Source organism: Notothenia rossii (assembly GCF_949606895.1).
Source record: "Notothenia rossii genome assembly, chromosome: 5".
Taxonomy (NCBI): Eukaryota; Metazoa; Chordata; class Actinopteri; order Perciformes; family Nototheniidae; genus Notothenia; species Notothenia rossii.
This window is the reverse complement of record NC_136903.1, coordinates 25919036-25941927: the sequence shown is the minus strand read 5'-3', so window position 1 is coordinate 25941927 and position 22892 is coordinate 25919036. Positions and strand designations below refer to the sequence as shown.

Below are 22892 nucleotides of genomic sequence, written 5' to 3'. Positions count from 1 at the left end.
CTTCTTGTTGATGTTTTCTGCACTGTGTACTTTTATGTATTTGCATTGCTTTTATCCTGCCGCCTTATGACAAGCAGAATAGGAAAATACAGATACAATTATGAGACCTGAAAATTATCATAAAAAGGTCCCCTTTAAAATGGTGTACTGCCAAAATAATAAAATACTGTAAGTGCTGTGTGAAGCTACTGTATGCATATAGACTGCTATCACCTGCAAGTACCCACCTACTTCACCGGCTTGGATTCATATTCTGTGCAGGCTTTACAAATCACGTCCTGGCTAACAGGATTGATTACATTCCCCTATACATCATTTAACTCTAACAGAGCAATCGCATTTCAGCAGACTGGGCTAACAAGTGCCCTGATCTGACTGACAACAGGCAACGTGGGAGGCTAAGACTTAATTCCAGCAAGTCATACATCTCTTCTGTGCAGACAGGCTTATATAACGTTAAGACGTTAACACAGTAATTGCTATGATTAGAACTATTTGCACAATCACTCAGAGTAAAACATTTACACAATTGACCGAAAATCAACCTAATTAATGAGTATGTATTTGCACAAATTTGTGTTACAGTATTTGTGACACCCTCTTCCACGTTGGAACAATGAGTGTGGGTGAAAGGACTTGAGGCCTACGGGTGTTCCCAGCCTTTTCCTTCCTGCCAATGAGAATGAAAGCAGAACACCTCACAATGTTTCCTCTCCTTTGCTTTTAAATACAAGGGTGACTCACCCAGCAATACACACCGATACAAGAAAGGAGCACATTCGAAGGGTTGCAACGTTACATCACACACACTCACACTTCCATTGCTCTGATAATGCAGTTGGGTAATGGGCCACCAGGGACATTGCCAAAAGGCCAGAGTGGTTTAGAAGAGGGTCTTAAAGGGGGAAATGGTTCCCAGGCCCCCCAGCACAAAACACTTTTTTCCCAGCTGGGTGGATTTAAATTCTCTCTTGCACAGCGGCAGGAAGTCCACATGGAGAAGAGTGCAACTCAATGAATCAACACACTCACTGAAACAACTGCATTTACCAAACCCTCTGACTGCAAACAATTAAAAAATCAATAGAATAATTACAAAGTTATACTGCAGAGTGGTAAACGTTTCAGATAAGTTTCCCCTTGTTTTGAACAGCCCTAGGACTTGAAGTCAGAGGGAACAGCAACACATCAGCAGAAATAATGGTCTATGCGGGAGAGCAGCCAGGTGATAATATTAGAAAATGGATCCTGCTTGCCGGTAGAAAAATAGAGATTATAAAAATGCTAGTTAAATAAGGATGACAGAGCCGAAGGGCTTAAACAAGTCATGGGAATGTTCTACAGTGGTCAAAGGTGAGTCACAGATGACGTTTGTGAAAGGATGGGCAGAAAAACATCAACTCTTATTATTTTTTCCATCATTTAATGTTTTTTATTTTCGAGTTTTCAGTGTAAAGCCAAAAATTGAGTATTCAATTCTTACCATAACAGCAGAGCAGACACATCATTGCGTTTTTACCTTTCCGCCTCCAAAACCAGTACTTGCGCCGCCGCTTCATAGTCAGTCCAGTCTTTTATTTAGAAAAATAAAAAATATCAACCCTAGATCTCTTCCTAATATCTATATTCAACCAATGACAGTGTTCATCCTCACTGTTGTCCAGCTTGTAAGGGTCACCTACCCGAGGCAAGATGTTTGTGACGGGACCTCCGGTAACCAGCCAGGCAGTCCATGTTGTGTCTGATTCCGAGGACAGATCTCAGTAGAAACAGCAGGTTGCGAAAGTTAGGTTTGCAACCAGGATGAAGGAAAAGTAACTAACAACTAGCACTAAAGTTTCACTTCCTTCGTGGAAGCAGTGGTCCAAAATACACCTCTGTTTAGAACTTTCTCCCCTTCCTTCCTCTAATTGAACAAAGAGACAGAGGAGACCCCCTGACAGGACGCTATGCTGAGACCTACTACAGCTGAGTACAAAAACACTGTAGAGGCAGACGAGTCTCCAACCGCAAACATCTTCTCATCCTCTTGCATATGGGATGTCCGTAATTTCGCAAAGGTGAGGGAAAAAAAAGCCAGCTTACACAATTTTCCCACACCTTCCTCTCTGTGAAGGTACTTCTTCAAAATCCGTCTTAGTTCCTTGGTTTTAGAGGTTGGAATAATCTTTTTTGACGTCAAAAGACTTGAGCTTGTAAGGTGCAGTTTCTGGGAAGAACTTCACCGGCTAACAATGCCAGTCAGGAGGGGGAAACGACACACAGGAAACTGGCTGGGGCATGGATGGAAAACACAGAGTGCCTTGGCTGAAACACAGCCATTATTTAGTCTTCTATTACATAGATTTGGACAATTAACACATGTTTGACCAAATTCATTGTATCAAACTTAGCCAAAAAGGTTTGGAGGTAAATCAAAAATAGATTTACAGTAAACTACAGACTCCATTACAAACTTCCATTAGATTCCATTAGAAACTGGCCTTGGGTGGTGTGTGACATGAAAAGGTGCAAATACACAAACAAGTGGTAACCAATAAAGGAAGTGTCAAAAGACTTTGTTCTAAGCCAAACTTTTTTTCTTGATACATTTGAAACATTTCAAAGCAAACAGTCTAAAAGTAGCTGTTTGTAAGTTTCCTCTCTCTACCTTATTGTTTTCCAGCAGCCATCTGTGAGAAATGGCCCCCTGCCTTCACAGAATCACAGGAATAGTGTGTCTGTGTGTTACAGTCAGACTATCTTTTACCAATTATCATTAATACATCGTGATGAAGGAAGTAAAATAGGGAGAGCAAGATTATGTGCTTTCAAATGGCTTAAAAGGGGCTTCTTGGTTCAATGGAGACAACTGTTGATGATGTTCTAATTGATTTGGGATCAGCAGCACAGTATCATAGCAGGAGGGAGTGGAAGGTTTCTTTGTTTCAAAGATTACATGAATCTGCACATGTCCACATCACACGCTGAGCATACTGTAAAGGTCCTCCTGCTGGTGAAACGTTTCTGAGCTTTTACCTCCACCTACTGGAATATTTGCAAACTGGAGAGCCTCAAATGTAATCCAAAATACTGTGTGCAGTCGCTGAGGGATATTACACAAACAGGTATCCGTTTCCTAGCGCAGCCCACACACAATCATGTCCGGGCAGAGACATACTTTTTTTTATCTCTTTCCCATGTGTGTTTGACTGACTACTGTTCTGCATCTAATGTGCCTGCAGGAACCAGCTGATTCCAGCCTCTATCCATCCATGGATCTCTTGCCTGTTTGGCCTTGTAGCAGAACCTTTATTCCTGGCTCAACCCCTCACCGGACCCCACCTTCTGCCCCTTGACCCAGCAGGCCTCACTACCAACCTAAACGCTAAATAAACCATCCTCTTATTAGCTCTCTGCCTCGTGTCTTGGTGTCTGCAATTGGGTTCACAATACTAGCTTCAACATATCATCAGGGCTGACATGAAATCAGATTTCCACCACACAATATAGTAACCTCAAGAATTCACGTATATTTATCAGTTATTATGCTAACAAATGCTAACTTTGTTTGTGTTATATTTGTATTTTAGGCTAACAAATAACACTTAAAATACGAGTGTAGGGAGGTTTAGAGAAAGTCTGTGATCAGAACTGTAAAAAAGCATCAAAAACAAAATCTATACTAAAGGTACTAGTAAGATTTCAGAGGCTCTGAATTATATACAGCAAGGATATTATCTTGTGTGTTCTTATAAGCGTCATATCCATATTTTATTTTTTAATATCACATATTGCAGCCAATTTCAATGTGTGCTACTGTATGCTGTGTGAATGAAGTTACATTTTTGTTATTGATGTGTCAACATATACGCTGTAGCATAGAAATAGCATTATATGTGAGATAAGCAAATATTTACTGATGATTAGTATAGCTCCCTTGTGATATTCTATTTAGTCAATATCACCTTTCACTGCTAATTTAAGGTTTAATCCATTTTGAAGGAACTGTTAACAATAAAATGAAAAGTCAGTCAATAAGTGAGACCACCACCACACACCTGCACCTTTCCACAGAACTGTAGAGACTACATGTTTACGGCTGAAGCAATAAAGCTAATAAAGATGTACAGTATGAGTGTGTGTACACACACTGACAGTGAAAAGTGTCACTATACACCCTCTCTCACAAAGCATTAGTCATTAGGTCTCCATTAAGCCAGGCCAAATGGAGACCTACGACTCAGTGAATCAATAAAGAGGTGGGAGAAGTATTCAGATCTCGTACTTGAGTAAAAGTAGGAATACTTTGTTACAAGTAAAAGTCCTGCATTCAAAATGTTACTCAAGTAAAGTACAATAGTATTAGCATTAAAACATACTTAAAGTACAGAGAGTAAAATGACTCATTATGCAGATTGGCCAATTTCAGAATAATATATAATGATATATTTTCATTATAATTATTGTTGCATTAAAGCAGCGTTTCTCAAAGTGTGGGGTGCACCCCACTGGTGGGGCGCAGAGATGTGATAGGTGGATCGCAAAATTAAAAATGTAAATGTTTTCTTTTTCTTTTTTATCACTGGTGGAATATCAAAACAACGACCCGGGGTGCAAAACGCATCAATGAAAGTGACCCTCTACCACACAAAACAACACCTGTAAATAACCCAATTTGTGTTCTTTGAAATTGAAAAGGATATTGCATTGTGTTTGTTACTTTTGTTGCAGTTGTATGTCTTAAGCGAGCGGACCATGGGGCGGTCTTGTCATAAAGTCCGCGATAATAAAGCCCACCCATTTAGAGGGAAGATATGATTGGTCAATTGTACTGTAATTTGACATTACTCTCTCGTTCAGTTACTACTACAGTGGGCCCTCTGTGAATTCATAGCTGGATGTCCAACAGCTCCTGTCTTCACCTCGCAGACAAGCTTCTTTCATTTAACCCTTCACATTCAAACAGAAACTGAATAGGCAGATTCAAAGGATTTATTTATTTGGAAATGTTATTTTAAATACAATTTAATCAAGACAATATTTTTGTATAATATCCCTCAGAAAGGGCCTAGAGGGCCCTGACGGCTCGCCACTGGTAAAAAATCTCTCATACACACATGTGAAACGCTCTCACAGACACACACAACAGCGTTGCAGTCGGGGAAGAAAAGCAATGTGGAGCGGCATCTCACCACTTCATAAGGAGTTTAACCGTGGCACTTTTCAAAATCCCATTTGTGTCCCCCCACTTTACAAATAGCCTGTGTATTATTATTTTTTAACGCAAGCCGTAATCGCCACGGAGGAGCACACAGCCTCTGTGAGAGAGAGAGAGAGAGAGAGAGAGAGAGAGAGAGAGAGAGAGAGAGAGAGAGCACACCTTTATCTATTTAATAAGTTGTAAAAAATAAAGTAAGAAATCATTCCAATGTGTAGAGGACAGTAAAAAAAAAAAAGGGACCCACAGACCCAAACAGCACGCAAAGGTTAAAGGTAGCATATCAATAATAATGTTAAAATGTGCTAAACATATACACTGCAAAAAAACTAAAAAGAGGAGTTAAAGTAGCTCACGACTTGTTTTGTTTTTTGAAAGTAGCTCTCATCCTAAAAAAGGTTGGAGACCCCTGTTATAGAACGATACATTTGACAATTTTAAGCTTGGCCTACCATTTTATTGGAGCAATGAGGAACAGGTGGGGCTTGAAAAGGCCCACCTGTTCAAAGTGGGGAATGACAGAAAAAGTTTGAGAACCACTGCATTAAAGTGTTCTCAAAGCTGGTAAAGGTGCAACTAGTTTGAATAACTTTGTATACAGCAGGGTAGCTTGTCAATTTACTCCAGGTGTAACTAAAGTCTGATTTAAGACTTGATTATATTTCACATCATTAATCCAAAGTAAAGTAAAAAACTAAATGTAGTGGAGTAAAAGTACAATATTTACCTCTGAATTATAATAAGTAAAGTACAAGTATCTCAAAATTGTATTAAATACAGTACAGCTGTGTCTTGTCTCTTGATTGGTCAAGTATGTATTTATGTTCTGGTATTTGTGGGTTCTTTTTACGATTTATGAGGGAAAGAGAGTTCTTGTCGTTTTTTGCACATGTCCAGTCGCCTTGAAAAAGGCTACTTTTGGTTTAAACATTTGTCTGTCTGCACTTGGGTCCATCCTTCGCTGCTCAACCTTAACTTAATGTTTTCTCAATTTCTCTTGAATGACCAAAAGACATCAGTTCAGCACTGTGAAGCCGACCGTTGAGCGGCCCGACCAAGCAAGGAGGCAGAGGCAGAGAGTTCAAATATAACCCGGTGTGGGCATTTATTCCTCATGGACACATGATTCACAGCCTCAATATTGCTGTCCACATGAACACAGTCAGCAGCAACGAGGATCTCACACACACTACCAGGAAACACAGAGCCTAATTACCCACAGACTAATCAACCAACAAGACACAGGTGAGTGGGGAGGAGACAACACAGGGCACCAGGTGCACACAATCAACAACAATGAAGCTATACAACCCGTAACGGAGGCCGAGATCACCTCCGTGACAAGCACCCTGAATCAATTCTCACAACGGGTCTGACTCAATCTTTGGATGGGAATGTGGTTTAAAGCACAAATAAAGAGAACTGATACAAATGCAGAGGTGCATCCACGGCACTGCATTTTTTGAACCCGATAGAATAAGCAGCAGTGTTCTCATTCCATCGCAACGGAACAGCATTTTACAAAACTGCTTCTAATTCATCAGTCAACTGGCATCACAGAGGTTGAAATACATCAACTAAGTAAGGCTTGGACGATTTTATCTGTAAATATTTAGGATTTGGTGTTTTCCCATACGTACATTTAGTTTTAACATTGTAGTTTGAGGAGTTAAAAATGTGAATATGAGACTTGTTACTTTTCTAACAATCCTTTCTTTGCTGTTTTACAGACTGCTAAACCAAATCCACCATGTCCGTTCACTGGAAAGCGTACCCAATAAAGGGTCGGACGACTGTAAGATACCGTTCTCTTTCCCTGCTTTTAAAACACAAATGATATGCATGACTACCTTATGTGAGCAAATAGGGGTGAAACATAATTTAAGCTTGTGTAATTTCAAAGCCTGCATGTGTTTATTGTCTTGTGTGTGAACCTTTTCTTTGAGCAGCTGTAGAAATGTTTAGTGCATGTGTGAAAACGTTTTGTGCACACAGATATAATTTTCACCTGTTAAAAGAGTTAATTTTGTAAATGTATTGAAGCTTGTAATATCTCATACACAGATACAAAATGTGTGTGCAGATCTCTCAGACTTACAGACTCAGACAAGGCTTTATGTTGAAGAAATTAATGTAATGATACATAGCTAAAACTATGTTTACTTGCAAATGATATCCGTGCACAAAACTGTTAAGAATTGTACAAATTCTGTCTACAGCTAGACAAATGTTAGCAAACATATGTAACAAATAAGCATATTTCTTTCAAAATATACTACAAATATTTTTGTCACACGTTTACAAAATGTAATGTACAATTGCATACTATGATTTGCTCACATACTTTAACCATTATTACTAAACAAAAAAAGTGACTTTTCTTAGGAAAGCCCTGTAATCCAGTCCAGTCGTCCTGTGCTTGACAAAGGAGACACTGATGAGAAGACGTACCCATATCTAAAGAACATTGGGTTTCCTTCTGTGGATAATGAAGTGGCCGGTCAGATGATCCAGCCTCTCAGTCTTGAAGCTTATGAGGTTCCACAGTTTCCAAGTCCTACACCTGCTGAGACTGTTCCAGACATGGCATCTCTTCATAAGGCCTTTATGAAAAGCATGCAGGACCTTTCTTTGGATGACGACACAGATTTAAAATGCCTTTCCAAAACAAGGTTTGGAAAGGAAACCATAAATGCCAAAAACATGAGGTTCCCTTCACTGGGTGACGACACCGAGTCAAGAAAGCATCCCAAAATGCTGCCTCCACGTGTCGAGGTTGTGCAACAGGTGGGAGACCCTCGGTTCAATCACCCAGACTTGTCCAACATCAGGTTTCCTGCTGCAGCTTTGGAGCGCTTGATGTCCATCACCGGCAACATCCATTTCCTCTGCCTCCGAGCCCTCAATAACCTGGAGTTCCACAATTCATAAGGCAGAAAGATGGAATAACTTGATTGTCTCTATAAATAAAAAGGGACCAATGCATTTTTGTCTCATGTCATATTAATAGTAAAACATTTATTAGTCACTACAAATAGCGCTAAACAACACCAGTAACCCAAAGTGAATCATTCTGCATCATACACACCGTGTTCTAAAATAGAACAAACACTTTCTTAATTTCTTTAGCATAGGCTAACAATTAAAAAGGAAATAACGCCATCCCAAATATGCGGCATATTTTCAAGAAATTAATAAAAACATGGTACAGTTGCAAAAATATGTAACAAATACAAAGTAACTGAACAACAGCATAGAGTAGGCAAAAGCATTGAATACAGAAAAGTATAAAATATTATGTAGAAACAACAAATATGTATATATGTTAAAAATGTATCCATCAAAGGAAATCTGGCTCAATATATGTTTATAGATTGATCTCTTGAGTATGATATCCTAAATGTTTTATCCTAAAGAACGTTGATCATTGGTAAAAAAAAAAAATTAAAAACATTACAGTAAATTACAGATCCCATTAAAAAAACAACCGTGCCTTGGGTGGTGTGTGACAAGAAAAGTGCTCAAGCACAAAGGGTTGGTGACCAGAATAGGAAGCTTCAAAATACTTTGTTTATAGAGGAATGTACTTATTTCAGTTCAAACTGTTTAAAAGTAGGTATTTGATCGTTTACCCTCTTAACCTCGTTTTTAATCAAGCAGAAAACTGTGAGAAGTATCCCCGTCTTTACAGAATCACAGGCATAGTGTGTATGTGTGTTACAGTTAGACTACATATTTTTTATTAATTATCATTAGTAAATCGAAATAAAAGAGGAAAAGCAAGATTATGTGCTTTCAAATGAAAGGGCATATTGGTTCAATGGAGACAACCTAATCAAAATTGACCAATAGGCACTTTCACACCAAGTACTTTGCAGTACTTAGTTCCTCGGAAGTCTTCAGTTCTGATGAACTAAAGAGCAGATCGCGTTCACACCAGAATAAGTCCCTGAGGGAGGATTAGGCAAAAGAAGCCATTGACGTCACTTCTTCTTCTTCTGCTTTGGGTTTACTGGCAGGCCGCAAACAACTTCACGGCGTATACTGCCACCGAAGTCCCCAGCCGGAAGTCCCCGGAGTTGGAACCTTTTTCTCCCCAGGAAAGTACATGCTCTCTAGCAGGGACTAAAAAGGGGTGAAAAGGTTCGCAAAAAAAAGTTCTAGTTCCAGATCTTTTTGGTGTGAACGCAAAATCCCAGGAACTATCGGAACTATTCCTGGAAAAAGTACTCGGGTGTGAAAGCGCCTACAGTATGTGGATATTTTCGAATTGATTTGGGATCAACAGCACTGTATTATGGCAGGAGGGAGGGGATGGTTGCTTTGTTGCAAAGAGTACAAAAACATTTTCTGAGCATTTACCTCCACCTACTGGAATATTTGCAAACTAGAGTCCTTCAAACTTAATCCTAAATACTGGCGTGTGTTTGTGTGTGGGTGGGTGGTTGTGTGTGCAACAGCTGAGGTTGCACACACACTGTTATTATTAGCTGAGCAAACCAAACGCCTCCAAACACAAAATTATGTCCAGACTGAGACATTTACAGACTAATTAATTGTGGGGAAATATTCTAACATTCCATAATATCATATGTAAAAAGTAATGTATTAACAAAGAGTAATATTAACTTCAGGGGTTTTTTCTGACCTTTTGCTTTGGAAACTACAAGAGAATGCTTTGAGAATGTGTCAATTTGCAATAATCGGACAGTTGGCACATGTCATTTAGTCAAATGTTGTGTCGTAAAGTCATCAAGTTCACTTTCCCTTAAGCCTCTAAAGGCCGCTACACACCAACCTGAGACCAAAGAACGCGTACCGAAGGCGTCCCGACTTTTACGTCCGCTACGTCGCCTGCGTCGGCTACGCCGCCCGCCTACGCGCAAGCCTACACCGCCTGCCTACGCCGCCTGCCCACGCCGCCTGCCTACGCCGCCTGCCTACGCCGCCCGCCTACGAACACACCGCAAAGACTTCAGCCGACGGCCAAGTAGCACGTACGAACTGCGCATGAGTGAGTGGCAATAACTCTCCTTACCAGCAGGCGGCGGTAGTGTGTGTTTGTCATTCAAAAGAGGCAACCGGAAGACAGACTGCGTGATAACCGAGAGATGAAGAACAGACTGCGTGATATAAACAAACAATAAATAGCGTGTGCGTTCCATTTTCACTCTACAACGAGAAGCTCATGGGGCTTTCCCGAACCTGTGTCGAGAGCTGGAGTTAAATCTCAGATTTGCTTTCTTAATAATTTGTTTGGGTCCCTCATTTCCGTTTTGCTTCTCATGCACTGTTTCGCTAAGCTGAACAGCCAATCAGAGTGATTTCTTTGGCCAATATAAATAAAGCGTCGTCTCATTTCCAATGTGAAAAGAACAAAGAGAACAGGAAAGTGTAGGGAAACACAGTTAACATAAGTATACCAAAAATAATCCATGAAACAAATAAGTAATTCCTTAGTTAAAGAAGGAAAATCACATAAATCTAAATGCAATATTGAAATAAAGCTATAACTTTAAATTTAAAAGAGAACATTCTCAATAAAAATAACTCTTCATCAAGAGCAGGTTTAATAATGTTGTAATGTTTAAAATACATTGAAAACATTGAATTTAGGGTTATTTGCTGTTTTACATGAATTCAATCATACATAATACTTTTTGTAGTAGTTGAAGCAAAACATGTTTATAAAATGAACTTTTATCATGAATCGCCTTTTATACAAAATTGCTATAAAAGGTGAGTATCAATAGTAAGAACTGAATTTTATAAATTGTCTGGTGTTACTAGAAGTTGTTGTGTGTCTGAATGTGTAAATATTAACATTCATGAATAAATAATGTTCTTTTTGGATGATATCTATTCTGAGAAGAAGCAGGTCGAAAGGAAAAACGTTCAAATTATACTTTCCGGACTCAATTTCCAATCACACATGAAGCAATATTTCTCCATACCAGGGGCTATGACTTATCAGTAGTGAATAATTTATGGTTCGGAAATGCAAACATATAAATAAATAAATCATCTTTCAGCCATCATTAACTGATCTGCATAGAGGAACCATTATGACATGAAGTGAGTTAAAGCCAGAAGACAGTGAGAGGGTTCAGCTCAGGATGAATGGGCACCAGTGCAGCAGAACAATAGCAGAAGCAGTAGGCCAGCAGGCCACACAGCCTCTGATTCATACAGTCCCACTGCCTCTATAGCACACAGAGCACAAGCAGGATCATTGTTGGAGAGTGATACAGCTGTCCTCACTCTAACACCAGCTCAAACATACATGCTGAGAGCTATTTGTGATTGAAACACAAATTAAATGTTACTTCATGTGTTAGTTATAAAAAATATACTAGGGTGAAAACAATGTCACACACAAGAACAAAACAAATAATCCTCTTTATGATGGTTTCCAAAGAGAGTGTGGTTTATGTGGATTTATATTGCACCTTTGTGCAACCCGACTCTGTTACACAAGAGCAGATGGGAAAGTATTGCAGTTTGATTTCAAAGAGGATAAAAGACTTGCTGCTAACTATCATTTTGTCCAGTAGGAAGGGACCAAAAATAGACATAAATGAACAAATAGTCTTCTTGGGCACAAATTGGACGGCCTAGATTTCAACTTTATTCCGCTTGGTTGATTCTTCTAAAACATACACAGAGATATAGTCAAAACTACAGAGTATGCTAAATAATGATAAGAGTAATACTGCTTATCTGAAATGATATCCTGCATCATTAGAAGTCGTATTTATCAAGTCAAACGGAAGAAATTACTATCTAGCTATGGCAAGGGAAATCAGGTTGCTTATCTGTTTTCTTCGGTGCTTGAAATCAACCCGGTTCATATCAAGGGTAGTTACATTTATACAAAAACATCGGGATGGATATATTTACTATAGCTCAGTAATGAAACTATGGGGCTACCATTTAGACTATGGAACAATGACAAGGGGAAGTGTATGATGGTATCCAAAGATACCATCATACACTTCTCGAGCTTCGAGCAATGTAATGGTAAACACACATAATAATGGGTATCCAAAGAATGCAGAATTCCATCAAGTCAAAATGTCCAATTCTACAATGTCAACAAAACAAGTAAACACAAGTGCATGTATCCAGTTCACCCTATGATTTGTATCCGCTACAAAATGGATTGGGCTCTTCTTTGGCCAATGCCCCAGCTACCATCAACTTTCATGGACATCAGGCCATAATCCTTCTAAGTTCTTAGTTACCAACACACAAAAAGCCAAACTAAAAAAAACAGACCTCCTTGGCGAAGACAATTGGGCTATATGTTGCACATTGACCACATTATTATTCATCCCTGTACCTAATAGAGATGTCCATAACTAAAGACATTTTGGTCAAGTAACACTAATCAATATGCTAATGTTTACATGTATACTTTCTTTTTCATTCTAATGATCTATTTACCAATGTGTAAAGAGCAGGACAAACTCAATAATACCAGTATATTAACAATACTGGTAACAGTGCAATAATGAGGGCAGGTGACGATAATTACACAAACTTAGCCACAGTATTGCGAACAGACATTGATTTACTGACAGATAATATCTCTAGGTATTTTATTGTTTACCTCACTTCCAGACATACAACTCATTACGTGACTGCTGACAGACAATTGTTCCTTGTGATATGAAGGCACCGTACCAACCACAGAGCAAAGTTCAAATCAAACTGCAAGTGCACTGAAGTGTCCTCAGCTGCATGTTAGCACAAATATACAGCAGAGTACAAGATAAGACTAGCCCCTCCTGCTTTAGTAGGTCATGCCAAGACAGCACAAAGTACTGACAGGTATTTGGATAAAAACAATTCTGAGAAATATTTACTGATAAATCATAATAAAGCTTGGGCAAACTTTAAGGTAAAGCTACCAGACTGCAGCTCTGCATAGGTACATCTGGAAGCCAGCATGGAGACCAATCCAAGGACTTTAGAATGCTTTAAAACTGATACACAACTGCTCAGAGATATCTACATGTTCCTGAACGTTGCAAACATGAGTAGACAAACATCTAGGTCTTTCTACAGAGTGGTGTTCTCAGTATGAAGAAACCTGTGCCCTCCAGCATGTAGATGGATACACAACAGGCTGAGGCTTGCCCCTGATCCTTCATACCTGCTGATCAGCCAGCAAGTCAGAGGTGGTGTGTAAACATGGGCTCTAATGTAGGTGTGTTACTGTGGGGCTATTCCATGCTTTCCCAACCAGACTGACAAAAACACATGATGTCTAATACAAGACCTGTCACAGCCATAACACTGAGTCACCAGAATGCCAGTTAAATTACTTTACAGCCAGTAATAACTCTTCATGCTCTAACACTGAGCTGGACAGGAGAGTGCACAAGGAAGTTTTCATTTTAAGTAGGCGAATTAAGAGCGGGTAAGACACAAAATGTGATATATAGAGAACAAACAAAATCTGCATTTAAGGAATGATATATTATGTGTTTTACAATAAAACACCATAACGCACATTAGGATAACTTGGAAAGTTTTGGGAGGGCACAGTTGTGTTGTTGCATTGCTTAGAAACCTACCTGTTTCTAGCAGATCCTCAGAGTCCAGACTCAGTTGTTTCCTGCGAAAAGCGACCCTGTGAAATCTGTCCATTCTTCAATTAGATGTTCTCCGATCCACCATTGAATTAGTCAACTGAAACGCATTCAAAGTGACCGGAAATAACTATTAAAAGTTTAAGAAACGCGGTCCACCGCTTGCGGGAAGTGGCACATCCAGCTGCCCGACGGCAGCCCATCTGCGCCTGCGCGGGTCAATAAGTAACAACAAAAAAACACCTGTACACATGTGGGTGTCAAATCCACATGTTCTACTATTGTCTGAAGAGTGTCACCTTGTTTGGGGTGTTTCCTTAGCCCCGCCCTCTCCCCCTCATTACATAATGGTGGTGCGGTGCTGACCTCCTTATTACACACAGACACACACAATGTACTGTTGGAGAAACACACACAAACTATATTTTTTATCATGTTGATAATCTTTTGTCACACTTTTTTTGGATATAAAAAGTCAGAATTAAGATATATTTTTAAATGATTAGAATATATGTTACAGGACAGTTATCAAGATGTTGATTAAGTGAATGAAGTCCTTGTGATCTAAGTGGAACACTAAGTCATGTTTATAAGAAGATATAATTATTAAAACAAATCCTATTCTGTGAAATGATCATTCATTCATTATATGTAATTATCCATTAGTATTTAAAATGATAATTAATTAATCTAAATGTTTTTAATTATTTGGGCAGAAATTGTATCCCATAAGGCATATATTCAGCGTTTCACCCATACAATATGTTGTTGGATATGCAGTCAAACAGACAAGCTCCTTTAGAAATAAGCAGCATCATCATAGTTATCTGGCGAATAGTATATTTGTATTGTTTTTATGTTGAGTATTAGTTATGTCAAAAGCAGATCAAATATGTATTTTCTTTACTTTCAGTTTTGTTGAAGGGTGTACAATGAATACACTCAGTATGATCACTGATGGATGTCCTTCTTATGATCAGATAAGCCAGCAATATGTGCTAATGTCTCCTGATACCTCATCCTCTGTCTGCCACAGATTACTTTATTTCTCAGTACTGATTCAAATCACAGCCCTTTGTCCTTCAAAAGAACCAATCTCTTGATCTCGACTACTCTGTGTAGTGTGGTGCAAAAAACAACACAAGGATTAATGTCTAATCTGTTCGGTGCTGTCTTTGTGAATGCATGACCACAGCAAGTTTGTGTAGGTCGGTATAATGCTGCGATTGAGAAACAGACACAAACACAAAGTCACATACAAATCCAAGGACAGGTCTTATATTTACTTGTGAAACCAATTAAACACATTATTTAAATGGAGGAGAAACTGTTAAACGCACTGTGGTACAGCTTTTGTTATTTTTTCTTTCACTGGATTAGTCTCTCTCCATCCACTTCTATATTGTGCAAACAAACCAACAGAGTTAGGTCACCAATGAGCCTGCGTGGGTTCAGATGCTACTTTTGAACCACAAAAGTTTTCATCACTCTGTTGTTGCATAAATAACAATCTACAGAGTTAACAAAGACAAACCGAAGAAATATACACACACCGAGAACAGAAAGAGTCCACTCATTCATCGCTGATGTAACAGAATTGCTTTTATCCGGCATTACAACACAATACTGGCTATGTAGTATACATTTCATATCCATCTGGCAAAAATATGTATTCAGTGCAACGAGAACATTAGGACATTATGAGAGTATAAAGACAAAGAGATGGGACTTCAACTATATATGCAACAAACGTCACACATCAGATCCATTTCAGTCCGAATCGGCCCCTCTGTGATCAAAGCTGTTTTCCAAAAAGATATTCTGTCTTGCCATTCTTGTCTGCCTGCTAATTCGTTTATGGTGATGGGAATCAGATCAGTCCACGACCGGCACTACTATAATGCATAGAGCATAATTGTGCTTGAAGTACTGCATACTGTTTGAATGAGTAGTAAGGAAAGCTGGAAAGGGAGATGTTACAGTGACGGACACATCTAAATTCAGATATTGAAAATGTCATTTCTGTCACAGCTGGGACCAAAGGTCAGAGTTTCTGGGATTTTGGCCAATATAATTAAAGAGAGAAGACAGGGAATACTTTTTCATGAGAACATCATGTTGATATGACAGTGACGGTAACTCCAGAAGAGGCACACCTTTGGGGACTCCTCAGCTCTTGACTAATATTTAAAAAAGATCAGTTCACTGTGCAATTCAAATGGCAAAAACCCAGGCCAACAGCCGTAGTTTTCATCTCAACCACTCAGTCTCTCTTCTATCCCAGACCCTGCATAGATCTGAGCTACATACCATTCACAACCATGTCACTAGAGTCTGCTGCAAAAATAAATACAAATAATAGGAGGTATAAAATATTCTATATGCACATGATTTGCAAAAAAAGATCTTTGTATAAAAAAACACAATCATTCTAGACTAGTAATGTTGCAAAGGTAGCTGAAATCCACTCACCAATTCCACCACAATAAACTATTCTCTTGTATATTGTTTCCCCTCCATTAGTCTGTCTGCATCTTCAAAACCAAATGTACTCTACAATCCTATTTGGCATACATATGTTTTGATTACTATTATTCTGACAAAATCTACAATGTAAACTGCTGTATCGTACGATTAGACAAGTTTTAATGACTGTTTTTAGCTTAGACTTTGCTTTGTTAAGGAATATCGGCCATGTACAGAAGTAAATGTGCTAAACCGTCTTTGATTAATGCATTCTTCAAAACAGCAGTGAAACACCTCATGATTTTCATTTTGAAACGGACCAACAAATACAGAAAAAAACATTCCATAATAAATACCTCAGAATCTTGACACAAATCAATATGTAAATAAATAATAAATAGAGTACATCAATTATAAATAACTAGTTAAGGAAAGATTCCAATGATTTTTCACTTGTTTTGCGCTTCAGTTCAGTCCTTTCCAGGACAGGATGAAAAGAGCATCCTTTTCTTCTGCGACCCAGGTAACCAGGAGGCCTGCAGAGGACCAGACCATGTAGCGATTAGGGGGGGTCACATTGGTCAGTAAGCACCAGATGGGACTGCTGGGGGGAGTTAAACTGAGGGAACCCCCATCCAGAGTGTCTTTGTCTCTGCATGACTCATACAAGACCGGGCCCTGGCCCTGGCCTGGAGCAGCGGATTAGGTGTCGGGGGGCAGGGGGTGCTGGGCCAGGCAGACATGAGGGTCGCAGGGGGAGAGAAGGCTACTTTTGCTGGACAGGACTGCACGTTGTTCCTGGAGGTCTGCCAAATATTTAGGACTGTAGGAATGCAGAGAGAAGAAGTACGATTAAGTGAAAATACTGGTAATTAGAGGGTTACAGAAGAAGGAAACAGTCGCTGGCAGAATCAATAAAATAAATATTCAACATGTGAAAAGGGTACAAAAGACTAGCATGGTAATCAAAGGAAAAGTTTTAAGGAAATTGCCTTTTTTGCCCAAGGTTGAAAGGAGAATATAGACGCTCTGGTATGCTAAATGTAAAGCTATTGCTAGGAGCCAATTAGCTTAGCATAGCTCAAAGATAAGAGAGTTGTGAAATAGCTAGCATGGCTCTATCAAAGGTAACTAAATCATCGTAGTTAACTTCCTGTGGTCTGTTGTCTTTGTGAAAGCAAAGATTCCAGGAAGTGAGTGTGCAGGGCTAAACCCACATAAAACACATAATTTTTACATTATTTGTATGAAGACTAGTGACAAAATAGATAATACTTTTTGAAATCCTTGTCGTTGGATTTGTTACCTTTGGACAGAGCCAGGCCTAGCCTAATTGTAAGTCGGCAAAGTTAAGCTAACAAGCTAAAAACAGCTGCTATATGTTTAGTGTAAGCAGAGAGTAAAGCTTACCATTATTAGTTGGCAACAATTCAATAAACCTAATTTCCAAAAACAATTCCTTTAAAATCACGCAGAGACAAGGAAAGTGCTGTTCACATTATACGTCACGACAAAGTATAAAGTGGGAACAACAAAAAACGATTGGGGAGTATTCGCTAACCAGCACGACAGTGAAAAATGGCCTTAGATCTATCAGCAGTGTTCTAGTTGCCGTCACCGTGTATTACTTCCTTAGTCCATTGACACATATTTGTTTGAAAAGATGGATATGCTGTCGTCCAGTCTGTTGATAGCTCAAACACTACTGTCAACAGCTTTTGAGTCGACTAAGGATGCTAATTAAAGCTACTGGTTAAGTGGTATGTCTATGTGAAAAGAGAGAAAACTATAGTGTACATTAAAGTTAACAATGAACTTTGTTACTCTATTTATTCTTGATATCATGTTTTAGAATATCTTTTTTTAACGAATGGGACAATTAGCGGTTCATATATTGACCATCAGGAAAGCATGTGAAGAAAACTGCCATGCAAAACTTAAACATACAAAATGTATCTTCTACAGATACAGGTGTGCAACCAGAAAATATGTGCGTAGTAAATATAATGTGAATGGCGTGTAGATAGAGATAGATAGAGATAGATAGATAGAGATAGAGATAGATAGAGATAGATATAGAGATAGATAGATAGATAGAGATGGATAGAGATAGATAGAGATAGATAGATGGATAGATAGATGGATAGAGATAGATAGAGATAGATGGATAGAGATAAATAGATAGATAGATGGATAGAGATAGAGAGATAGATAGATGGATAAAGATAGATAGAGATAGATAGATAGATAGAGATAGATGGATAGATAGAGATATATAGATAGATAGAGATATATAGATGGATAGAGATAGATGGATAGATAGAGATATATAGATGGATAGAGATAGATAGATAGAGATATAGATAGATATATAGATAGATAGATGCCAATGAGCTTACCACTAGCAGGTTCTACAGCGTGTTACCTGCGCGCTAGGGAGGCTCTCCCTCGCCTTAGTTGAGGGGAGAATGACGGTACTGAGGCAGCAGGCTGCTGACAATCTACAAGAAACTGATAAATTAGACAAATATACAGAGTGGTAACACTCAGGGTTAGACATTAAGGACAGAGAAAACACGGAGGACAGGAAAGGGGAAGACCTTGTCAGCAACAACGAGACTGCTACTGGTTTGCTACAATAACATCATTTAACCTACATAATGTAGAAAATGATCAACCTCATTTTGTTTTGGATAACACCATTTCTGCGGTGGAAATCGGTGTTTCAATATACAGAAGCCTATGAGAAAGCAGAACAAGAGAAGAAATATCAGCAAACAGAAGACGCAGAAAAATAAATACTTAAATCGTAACTCAACCAGTCTCATCTGATCACACTGACAGTCTCTGGCAAGTGGCGAAACACAAAGAAACACATATGGATATATTTACAAATACACACACACAGACTTGAACATCCAATATCATATGGATTTGTCCAGCACAAAAAGAGATGGAAAGACACAGAGGGGATAATATTGAACAATCCAGCCACAATCAACTCCAGGTCACCTGCTGCTCATGGCTCAATATAGTTACTTAACTCTACACCAGTCATGCTTGTCAGTGCTCCCTTAACATTTAAAAAATGGTTTGTTTACATTATGTTGTGTTATATTAAAATGTTATTTGCTACAATACTTTAAAGGACAGGGAGAGATATCAAAAGGCATTTGACAGGAAAGAGAATGGAAAAGTTCTCAGACACTGCTATCTGGTGGAGAACACAGGAAACACTGTGAGAGAGGATTATTTAGACATTGGCTGTCGGTGGAAGAAGTAGTAGAGTTAGTTTATCCTCTTGTTTTCTTATGGATGATACATGTGGGGTAAGGGGAAAGTGAACAGGGGACAATCAAATAGAAGTTTGAGGCACAGAGAGGAGGTCTGACTGGTTTCCATACTACTCTTGACAACATATTCACCATGTAACTCCTGTCAAACGCTTTTTGACAGATCTCTAGGTGTGACAAAATAAGGCATGCATTAATTCAAAGAGGAAATATCATTCAACAACAATACTTATGGTTTAGTAACTTATTAGGAAAAAAACAACAGTTCATATTTTTAGAGTTTGCCACATGGAGGCGCTGTGAGTTACTGTATGCTGAAGCAGAGGCTGCAGGCATTGCTTTGTTTGGTTTTTAGTCGGAAATACTTCCCAAAACTCTAGGAAATGTATCATAATGATAATCATAATGTGATCATCATTATGGCAGCAGCTATTCATATGCCTGATATGAATATGTGTGCTGTTGTTTATTCTAAAATGCTAAACAGTCCAATCTTCTCAATACAAAAAAGATGCTCAGTGGTGTTTTGTGGATGGAGTAAGCTGCCAGTGCTCCTTCTTCCTGAGTGTTCAAACGTTAGATATGTGAAACCAGTTTTTCCTCCTCTCTGTATCCCACCTTCTGGGAACTTTCTACAGACAGTATAGGATAATGGTGCTGGGTGATGAGTCATCGCCTTCGTCGGATGTGAGGAGATACTGGGGAAGGGCTACGGGTTCTGGGATATGGTGACAGACGACCTAAGTCTTGTCTTGAATAAAGGAGACGTCTGAACTCTAAGGTTAGCCGCTCAGGGTCTACCATGATGGGCGGGGTGCTTGGAGACAAATAAGAGTAACTGAGGTTCGGTTGAAGAGTTGTGTCTGAAGTCCACGCAGACATGGACGGATTAGTAAGGGTCAGGGAGGTGTTCAGGGTGTGGGTGGTGATCAAGGAGGGGCTTTGGACTCTCGTGGGACTGGAGGGAGCTGTGAAGGCGCCTCTGAGACTTACTTTGGGCGGGCTGCTTTTCATCCTGGGTACTTTAGCGCCGCGGCCACGGTAAGTCTGCTCGTGGTCGAACTCCAGATCCTCCAGCCGTTGGGTCAATGCCAGTTTCTGCTGGATGGCCATGCGCAGGAGGGAGTTCAGCGTCTTTTTCTCATCCTCTGCTGCTGACAGCTGCCTCTGCATATCATCCAGCTGGGTAACATATTCATCACATCTACATGAAGAGAGAGGATGAAGATACAGAGGGGAAACAAAGATTCAGCAGGGGAGTTCAAATCCTTGATTTATATTTAAGGACAGATCAATTTCCCAGCTTAGTGGTCTCATATGTGTTTTCTTACCTTGTGGCAAACATTGCCCTAAGAGACGAGAAGGTGGCGGCGTCTTCTTTCAGAGCCTTCAGCTCGTTCCTGAGCTTCATCATGGTCTCTGTCACCATCGTCTTTTCGTTCTCGTACTTGCTCTTCAAATTTGCCAGTGCACCCTCTGCTGTCTGAAATGTGAATGATGTAATATTATATTTCAAAACTAGGCCTAATTTGATGTAACATTAAATGAGGTACCTATCAATGGTCAGCATTTATACAGTAGATGGCAATTAGGAGAAAAAGACAGGTGTACCAGTACGGTAGCTAATTAATGTACTGCTTTGGATGGGAGCGAAGCACAACTTATTTGATCCAAAAGGAGAAAAGCATTGGTGTCCATCGCAGTGCATTGTTTAGATCTATACTCGTACTCCTCTATGTTTCTCCAAAACTGGGGCATGTTGACCGCCATCTACAGTTGGTTGTACTGAATGTGTACATTATACAACCAAACGTTCATCTCAACTAAGCTTTTGTATGACATATAAATCCTCTTTTACCTGTTTATTGGCCTTCAGCACCAGCCTGAGTGTGGCTATCTGCTCTCTCTTGGTACTGAGCAGCGACTTCAGTTTGAGTATCTCCTCCATGCACAGCTCCTTGTCCTTGTCAAGCATTGGCGCCAGCTCCCTGGCTGCAGCCCTCTGCCTGGACAGCTGCAGCGAGCGGTCCACAGCCCTCTGGAGGTGTTTGATCTGATCTCTGATGATGGGGTTCAGGTTGTAGATATTCATAGGCTCCTTCCGCAGGTCTCCACCTGCTTCAGAGGGCACTGGAGATGGGCAGGGAGAGATGCTGATGGATGGAGATCCCATGGGGTTGCGACTGGGGCTGCTGTGACAGGATGTAGACTCCCCTTGGTTGGTTGTTTTCTCATTGTGATGGGCATCTTTGGATGGGGAGTCCAGGGGGCTACGTGGAAGCTCAGAGGAAGAGCAGGCTGCAGATGCTGCAGCGAGGCGTCGAGCCAGGCGAGGAGAGAGCAAAGCCCGGTGGTCGTCAGAGCCTTTGAGGCTGCCGCTGCGTGTGATGCGGCTCTGGCGGTAGTAGTCCAGCATAACGCGGTTGGGCGTCTCGTTGTTGCACAGACAGACGTGGTGGTAGAGCTGCGCCAGTTCCTCACTGAAGGTAACCAGCTCATCCTGCGCTGTGTTCAGCATGCCCTGGCTCTCGGAGGCTGTGCTCGTGGCTGTTCGTAACTCTGTCTCCAGGCTCGAAACCCTCTCTCGGCTTTCCCGATAACTACGCTCCAAATGGGTTACCTCCTTGGAAGAAATCAGTTGGACATTTGAAACATCACAGGGTGCAAACAAGAATTGATTGAAGTTTATATCCTCCCATATGCAGCGATAAAAACATAAATCCACATACCTGTTCACTCAGTGCCTGGGCCCTGTCGTCACTGTGGCCCTCTCCCTGCCCCTCCACAGCCTGGTTGTACTTCTCCTTCAGGGCCTTGAGCTCCGCTTTTAGGTCGATCACCTCCGTCACCGCCACCTTGTACTTACACTCCAGGATCTCAAAGCCGTGGATATCGGGGTCGCGGTGGCCATTAGCTGGTGGTGAGGACCCACCATCAGGCTTCTCACTCTCCTGAGCGTCATCAAGCTCTTTTTCTCCGTTCAGACATTTCATGCCGCTGACGTGTTCCATGAGGCGGTGGACGCGCTCGTTCTGCTCGCTCAGCGCGCCCTGTGTGTGATGCAGCTGGGTCTGGGACTCCTGCAGGTTCATGAGCAGCGCCGACTTCTCACGCTCCACCTGAAGGACAGGGGATGATCCAGACAATGAGGGTACATGTTTGCAAATATTTGATATTCATGTTCATGCGATACAAGTAAAAGGCTTTACGATACAATGAAATAGGGTTAAAATGTATTGTCATATCAAGTCTGAAATGTGTCTTGCATCAAACAGTAGCTCCATTTGCTTTCTTTACTTTGTTGATATATGTATTCTTGTTTAATACTTTTAAAGT

General features: G+C 40.2%; 2 protein-coding genes and 1 long non-coding RNA gene across 16 annotated transcripts in view; 1 reads left to right on the top strand and 2 right to left on the bottom strand.

The window, feature by feature from the left end:
* fgd4a (FYVE, RhoGEF and PH domain containing 4a) overlaps positions 1-13949 on the bottom strand; it is a 71906-nt gene extending 57957 nt beyond the window's left edge. Inside the window, exon 1 of one of the 2 annotated variants that reach the window (XM_079682843.1) lies at positions 13783-13949. In XM_079682843.1, coding sequence (XP_079538969.1) covers positions 13783-13855 — 73 coding nt within the window. In that variant the 5' untranslated portion in view covers positions 13856-13949. Of the gene's footprint in view, positions 1-1483; positions 1708-13782 lie in introns of those variants that run through there. The other variant, XM_079682842.1, reaches the window with a different exon arrangement.
* On the top strand, positions 6488-8185 carry LOC307040216. Its single transcript, XR_013808447.1, has 3 exons — positions 6488-6781; positions 6931-6995; positions 7586-8185. It is a non-coding gene; the product is annotated as an uncharacterized lncRNA (long non-coding RNA).
* A 1129-nt stretch (positions 13950-15078) lies between the features above and the next one.
* Positions 15079-22892, bottom strand: part of bicd1a (bicaudal D homolog 1a) — a 47288-nt gene continuing 39474 nt past the window's right edge. The window contains exons 5-11 of one of the 13 annotated variants that reach the window (XR_013808852.1): positions 22286-22675; positions 21415-22179; positions 20888-21039; positions 20175-20760; positions 18942-19003; positions 18689-18764; positions 17033-17086 (exon numbers count right to left, since the gene is read on the bottom strand). Coding sequence is in view for 4 of the 13 variants with exons in the window: in XM_079685188.1 (XP_079541314.1) it covers positions 16966-17086; positions 18689-18774; positions 20550-20760; positions 20888-21039; positions 21415-22179; positions 22286-22675 (1725 nt within the window). In the remaining 9 variants the exon portion in view is untranslated. Of the gene's footprint in view, positions 17087-18662; positions 20761-20887; positions 21040-21414; positions 22180-22285; positions 22676-22892 lie in introns of those variants that run through there. The other 12 variants (XR_013808854.1, XR_013808848.1, XM_079685189.1 and 9 more) reach the window with 12 other exon arrangements.